Source organism: Mauremys reevesii, linkage group 1, assembly GCF_016161935.1.
Source record: "Mauremys reevesii isolate NIE-2019 linkage group 1, ASM1616193v1, whole genome shotgun sequence".
Taxonomy (NCBI): Eukaryota; Metazoa; Chordata; order Testudines; family Geoemydidae; genus Mauremys; species Mauremys reevesii.
Genome location: NC_052623.1, coordinates 2,840,612 through 2,848,159, shown reverse-complemented (window position 1 = coordinate 2,848,159; position 7,548 = coordinate 2,840,612). Strand labels below are relative to the sequence as shown.

At 41.9% G+C, this 7,548-nt stretch overlaps 1 protein-coding gene across 1 annotated transcript; it reads right to left on the bottom strand.

Moving 5' to 3' along the window:
- Window positions 1–449: 449 nt before the first annotated feature.
- Window positions 450–1,397, bottom strand: LOC120397942 (olfactory receptor 52E4-like). Its single transcript, XM_039524739.1, has one exon. It carries the CDS (start codon window positions 1,395–1,397, stop codon window positions 450–452), a length of 948 nt encoding a protein of 315 aa, XP_039380673.1.
- Window positions 1,398–7,548: the final 6,151 nt, after the last annotated feature.

The window sequence follows — 7,548 nt, the reverse complement described above, 5'->3', positions numbered from 1 at the left end:
GGAGTCTCTCTCTGCACAGAGTTAGTAACAAAGTAAGACTAAACATTAAAATGTTCACACTAAACAATGCCCCTTAAATGACTTGCCAAAAGTTGTGAGAACACATTGGTTTTAGAGATGTCTGGGTCGCAGCTGAGAAGGGGAGGGGAAGACAGAAGCAAGTGACAGGGGCAGGACCTTGGGGAGAAGACACACAGCAGGGTCGAGGCTTGACAAAAGAGATGGGGCAAAATTGCAATTCCAGGGATCCAACTACCAGCAATTAGAAAGGTGGCAACCCAGTCTAGTGTACATAGATAGGCTCTCCAGTTCATCACATTAACACAGCACACTAAGGACAGGAAAAGGTTTAATGTCTCTCTGTCTGTCCAGTAAGTGATTCAGGGAGAAGCCACCACACCATGGACCAACCAGCTTAATTTATAAGCCAGAGCACAAGGAGAAAACATTTAGGTCCCCTTATGAGTAAAGAGGTGGAGCAGCCTGCCCCGGATCTGCTTGGTCCTCACCCCATAAATGATGGGGTGTATCATGGGGGGCACCAGCTGGTACACACTGGTAATAAGAATGAGGAAATGTAGTGGCACATTGTGGCCAAACCGCTGAATGAGAGAGGAGAAGAAATCTGGGATGTACAAAGCTGAGATGGCACAAAGATGAGAGATGCAGGTACGAAAAGTTTTGAGCCGGGCATCCTTTGTGGGGAGGCGAAAGATGGCCCGGAGGATCTGAGTGTAGGACACGGCAATAAAAAACACATCCAGTCCGATCACAGAGAAAAGATCAAACAGCCCATAGTAACTATTGATGCGGATGTCAGCGCAGGCCAGCTTCACCACGGCCATATGCCCACAATAGAAGTGGGGGATGACATTGGTTCTGCAATATGGCCACTGCCTCACCAGGAAGGGATAGGGCAATGCGAGTATGCCACTACGCAGCACCACAGCCAGGCCTATTTTGGCCACAGCAGAGTTTGTCAGGATCGTTGAATATCTCAGAGGATTGCAGATAGCCACGTAGCGATCAAAAGCCATGGCCACAAGGATTCCAGACTCCATCCCTGAGAAGCAGTTAACGAAGTACATCTGGGTGAGGCAGGCACTGAAACTGATCTCCCTGGAATTGAACCAGAAGATGCTCAGCATTTTGGGTATGGTGGATGTGGACATGACCAGGTCGGTGATGGCCAGCATGCATAGGAAATAGAATAGGGGCTCATGGAGGCTTGTCTCCCTCTTCACGATGAACAGGATAGTGAAGTTCCCCAACACGGCTATGGTGTACACAGCACAGAAAGGAATGGAGATCCATATATGGGATGCCTCTAGGCCAGGAATGCCAAGCAGGATGAAGGTGGAGGGGTTGGTGAAGTAAGTTGTGTTAGAATCTGACATGGCGTAGGGAAGAAAGTGTCAAACTCTGAGTCTTAAGGGTGTCTTCTGCATTTAGCGTATGCTCCCCATACTTTCTATGTGTTCCCAGTAGAAATGCCTGAATGGAGAGACAACGTTAATATGAGACTGTGCATTCAATAACGGAAGCTGTTTTCATGGGATAAGAAGATTGATCTCTCTTCACACACTGAAAAATTTATATTTTCATTATTCAGAGAGAATAACTATGAACAATGACCCTACTAAATCCAATTCCATATTTTGTTGTGTTCCCTGAATTAATAATTCCTACACTTTTTTGCAGGGGGAAGCTTAAGAGGCACGAGCAGGAAACACAAGTGTGGATTTATCCACTTGCTCAAAGTCTGAGATGGGGAAAAATTAAACTTTTACAAGGACATGTGCTGAGAGAAATATCCCAACTAGAACATATCTCAGGAGAAAGACCTGGAAGCCATTGACAGCAGCTCAGGAGAATCACCTGCTCATTCACAGAAGTGGACAAAACAGAACAATGTTCAGATCATTAAGATATGGGATGGAGCATAACATGTTTGGGAATGTGCTCAGTTTCGGTCACCCAGTCTCTATTAAGGATAGAAACGTCTGGGACTCTTTATTTTTCACAAGGGACAAAGATGAGGACATATGATATAGGAGAGGAAAATAAAAAATATGAAACTGAATTACATTCAAATGGACAGTTCCCAACCAATACTATCTATAGACACTTAGAAATCCAAGAGGACTAATTCCCCAAAGCTGAAAAAAATTGTCATCAAAACTGACTGGGAGGAAAAATTTAGGCAGAAAAAATATGAAAGAATATTGGTATTTCTTTGATTACAGCTCATTAGATAGTGGAAAACTCATGATTCCACAGTCAACAAAGTGAACAACTTTGGGTAAAAACTCAGTTTCATGGTAATGTGAAGGCAGCAATTGGGGGAGGGAAGAAATATGTAACAAAGAGAAAAAAGGGAAAATAGCTGGCCAAGAATAGAAATCGGAAGTTAAGAAAATTGATAAAGAAAGTTAAGACATCTGGGAAAACTCCATGTCTGGCATTGCTATGAATCACATAAAGGAGGTTATTAATTATATTAAGAATAAAAAATTAAATCCTAGAAAGGATTTATGTCAATTCTTGTGTTATATATAAAGTATTAAAAAATAAAGGGAAAGTGTTTTATATATATATAAAACCCTTTCCTTTTATTTCTTAACCTTGTCAATTCTTATATAAAACACTTTCCCTTTATTTTTTAATGCTTTATATATAACACAGGAATTGTGTATATATATAAGAATTGACAAGGTTAAGAAACAATGGAAAAGCTGGTATGGGATCAGTTAAAAAAAGTCTAGAAATGTAAGTAATGACAGTAACCAATTTAAACAGATTTCTGCAAATAAACCTTATTTCATTCTTTTATGAAAGTACACATTGGCTGACCAAGGGAACAGTGCTGATGAAATGAACCTTGATTTCTCAGAGGCATTTGATTTAGTAGTGGAAAACACTGAGTTGGTGAGTTGGAGCAGAGGGAAGGATTTTACCTCTCCATGTGGAATTGGTGAAGTAAACTGCATCCAGTTCTGGGGTCCACATATGAAAAAAGATGTTGAAAACTTGGAGACGGTGCAGAAAAGAGCCACAAAAATGACTCGAGTATAGAGAAAAAGGTGGATCATTAGACTTGAAGGTGTATATCTCTTTAACTTATCAGAAAGATTATCAAGTGGAGACTTTCATGGGGAGAAAATTATGGGTAATAATGGGCTCTATAATCTAGCAGACAACCGCTGAACAAGACCAAAGGGCTGGAAGCTGAAGCCAGGCAAATTCCAGCTCGAAATTAGGGCCAAATATTTAGCAGTGAGGGTGTTTAACCATTGTTTGTTTCGGTTTCCACCAAGATGGTTGGTGGTGTTTGGACACCTGAAATAGAGAATGCCAGTGAAAATGGGGTAGATTCATCTAGTAAAATAAGGAAAGAACAAGGTAAAAGTTACTTGGACAAGTTAGATATCTTCAAGTCATCAGGGCCTGACTAAATGATTCCTAGAATACTCTGAGGGAACTAACTGAGGAGATATCTGAGCCATTAGCTATTATCTTTGAGAAGTCATGGGAGACAGGTGAGATTCCAGAAGACTGGAAAAGAGCACATATAGTGTCTATCTATAAAGAGGGAAATAAGGGAAACCCAGGCTATTACAGACCAGTAAGCTTAACTTTTGTACCAGGGAAGATACTGGAGCAAATAATCATGCAATCAATTTGCAAACATCTAGAAGGTAATAAAGTGATAAGTGATAGTCAGCATGGATTCAACAAGCCCTGTGGATGTAGGGAAGCAGTAGCTGTGGCATATATAGACATTAGTACAGCTTTCGATACAGTCTCGCATGATATTCTCATTCATGAACTAGCGAAATACAACCTAGATGGAGCTACTATAAGGTGTGTGCATAACTGGTTGAAAAAAATGCTCCCAGAGAGTAGTTATCAATGGCACACAGTCAGGCTCAAAGTGCATAAAAAGTGGGGTTCTGCAGGGATCAGATCTGGGTCCGGTTCTTTTCAATGTCTTCAGCAATGATTCAGATCATGGCATAGAGTGTAAACTTGTTAAATATGCAGATGATAGTAAGTTGAGAGGGGATACAAGTCTTTAGAGAATCAGATAAACATTCAAACTGATCTGGAAAAACTGGAGAAAAGGATGATTAATGGTCTTGAAAACACAACCTATGAGGAAAGACTGGAAGATCTAGGTTTGTTTAATCTGAATAAGAGAAGACTGAGGTGATAAATGATAACAGTTTTAAAGTTTGTTACAAGGAGGGAGAAAAAGTGTTCTCCTTAACCTGTGAAGAGAAGACAAGAAGCAATGGACTTAAATTGCAGCAAGGGTGGTTTAGATTGGAGATTAGGAAAAATGTTTCAAAAAAGGCAAATACTATGTTGTGTTATATTGGCAGAAGTATAACATGCAAGTCATAGTACATGATGATATTCCTCTACTAGGTGTGGGATAGGTGTCAATTGGAGAAATGTGTCAAATTTTGCTCACCAAGGTATAGAAAGGATGTAGAGATTCTGGAAAGCATCCATAGGCAAGTAACAAATGTTATGGAAGGGATGGAATGCAAACTGTATGAGCAACCCTAAGAAACCAAGATGTTTACTTGGAAAAGAGGAGATTACTGGGGGACAGGATAGTGGTCTTCAAATACTTGAAAGGCTGCCATAAAAAGGTGGAGGAAAGTTTTTCTGTTTTACCACAGAGGGGCAGGACAAGAGGCAATGGGTTCAAATTCCAGCATAGCAGATTTAAATTACATTTCAGAAAAATCTTCCTAACTTTAACTACAGGAGGCAAATGGAACAGACTCCCAGGGAAGTCATGGAAGCGCCTTCTGTGGAGTTTTTCCAAAGTCGTGTGAATAGCCATCAGTCTTAGGTGACTAAGACAAAACAAATTCTGCATCTTGTCAGGGGATAGACTAGCTGTCCTTTGTGTTCACTTATAACTCTATGGCTCTATCATTCTATGATGTAAAATCCTAGTGTTTTACAGGGGATCAGACTGGATGATCACATGGTCCCTTCTGATATTAAACCCTATGGATGTATTGATAAAGAAAGCAGATCAGGCATTTATATTTAATGTGTCTCATAACATGAACAAGGGAACATTTAATTAAATTGAAAGTCTGAACATATAACATTGAGAAAAGGTAATTGCTACCATAATTCCTATTTGGCCTGTAGAATTCCTTGCTACCACCATTATTGGAGCAAAGAGCATAGAAGAATGGGATTCACAAATGGATTGGCCATTATAGGTGCTGCTGGTGGCATCACTTGTGGTTAAGTCTGTCTGACACCTTCATTAGAAGACCTCATTTCCAGTTGCTTATAAGTTTGCCAAATTGTTGGTGTTTGGACTGAACTTTCTTCTGCTGGGTGTCTGCATGGAGCAGAATTGTTATATTGGAAAGTTTCAGGCCTAACAATTCAGCTGAGTTCTCGAATGAAACTAGGAGAAAGTATGTGTTACCCCTGTTGAAAAATTCTCATTATTGTTCTAGTGAGGAGCCCTAGCACCTCCAAGCTTTGCAGCTGATAAGAGTCAGGTAACAGCCCCTGTCCCTCTGCCCCATTAACAGACAGAGCCCTGAAATACAAGAGGAGTGTGTGACAGGGTCTGTGCATTAACATACAGTTGACTCCTGACATCTGTACTGAGCTCTTGCTCCAAGGGGAGTTTTGCCTCTCTTGGGCCTGAGGAAAGCAAGGGCCGTAGTCTCAGAATCTGGCCTTGTATTGCACATCTACTAATACTTTACATACTGAAGGATTCACTGTGCCACTGAAATGCACCTCCGTGGTGCTGGAGTCCATCAGGCGGGATGATCAGGGGTGCACAGAAAAGAGTGAGATTTTGGCCAGTGATTCTTTAGCAAACTCAACACTTATGGCAAGGGCCCTGGGATGTTTCATGGTTGTGCAGAGTGAATAAGACCACAGACTTACTCTCTATCCCACCACACCCACATTTCACAGGGTTTGCCGATAAGGTGAGCTCCTCAGCAAGAGATGGTACCTGTGAATTCTGAGACGGAAGTGTCCTCCTTAGGAATCACCCTCAGCTATTCATGAGCCACACCTCTCTTAAACCAGCATCTGCAGCAGCATCTCATGCCGAGAGCCTACAAACGATGTGAACAGTTCCTAATATAGCTCTGTTTAATCCCAGTGAGGTTCTCTCAGCCTCTAGAGAAGAAGGCATGATCTGAGTGTAAACAGGCTGTAGATAAGCAACTCTCCACTTCCATGCTAATTATCCATCTTTAGGAGTAAACAGCAATTAAGGAACCTTCCCAAAGGGAGATGAAAACTCGTGGGTTTTGCGCTGAGTCAGAGAGGAGTTGGCTGCTCTGTGCATTTGTGTGTCTGTATTTAAAAATTATAGTTGATGAGAAAGAAAATTAGGGAAAATGCCTAATTCTCAGGATAGATTGGGTAGATAGTAGACAGAGAGATCCCAAGTAAGTTGACTAAGATGAGACACAAGTAGTTAGAATAAACAGATGGGGCTGTCGCTGAGGGATCAGAGATCAGTACATTTCATCTGTAACTATCCTTATACTATGCAGCACCTTTGATTGATGTATCTTCAAAACACCTAGCAAAGAAAAGTCACTATGAACATTCCCCATTTCACCGATCTGTAAACTGAGGCACGGGGAGACATGACTTTCCAAGGTCACACAGACATGGGCTGACAGAACCCAAGTGTCCTGACTTCCCTTCCATACCCATGGTCTCTCTGTCAGTAAGTGACCACATGACAACAGGGAAATGGACTCCCAGTCTTGCAGGACCTGTTCACTGGGGCAGAGGAAGGAATTCCCTGGGGACCGCCGAGCCCTCTGACATGCCAATCTGGGCCCCCTCGCACACTGCGAGGTTGTGACAAGCTGCAATCCTCTCAGATCTTGTGCTTACACAGCTATACACAGACAGGGACACACCCAGCTGCAGGTACATGAATGCTTTCACTAGCCATCCAGGAAAAAAAAATGGAGTGTCTCCAACCAGTTCCCCTCAGCTCCCCAGACTAGGGCCCAAGAGCTGTACTGTCTTGCCTTGGCCAAAAGCCTGAGCGGTATAAATTTATTTCCCATTCTGCCCTTCCCTCTATGTGGAGAGGACAATACATCAGCCTGAGCAGATTTCCCTTTGATGTTTCAAACAACATCCTGTATTAAGGAAAACAATATAAACCAGATTCATTAATTACAGAAAGATCGATTGTTGAACTGATTATAAGTAATAGTGTAAAGGACAAAGCTGAAATCTGGGAAATAAACAACATCACAATCTAAGTTCCATACACTAGACAGGCTTTGAATCAAACAGTGTGTCACCCTGATGGTAAAAACAATCCACCAATCTTCCATGCACAGGCCAGAAATCCCTTCAGCCTGGGACCACTGTCCCAGTTCAGTCCCAGGTTCTAATGTCTTTGGTGTTGAGTGCTGGGGAGAAAGAGGCCAAGTGATGTTGTCGCTTCCACATTTTATAGTTTCTGCCATGTAGAGGGAGCTTCATTTTTCCAAGCAAAAGCCCCCAGCA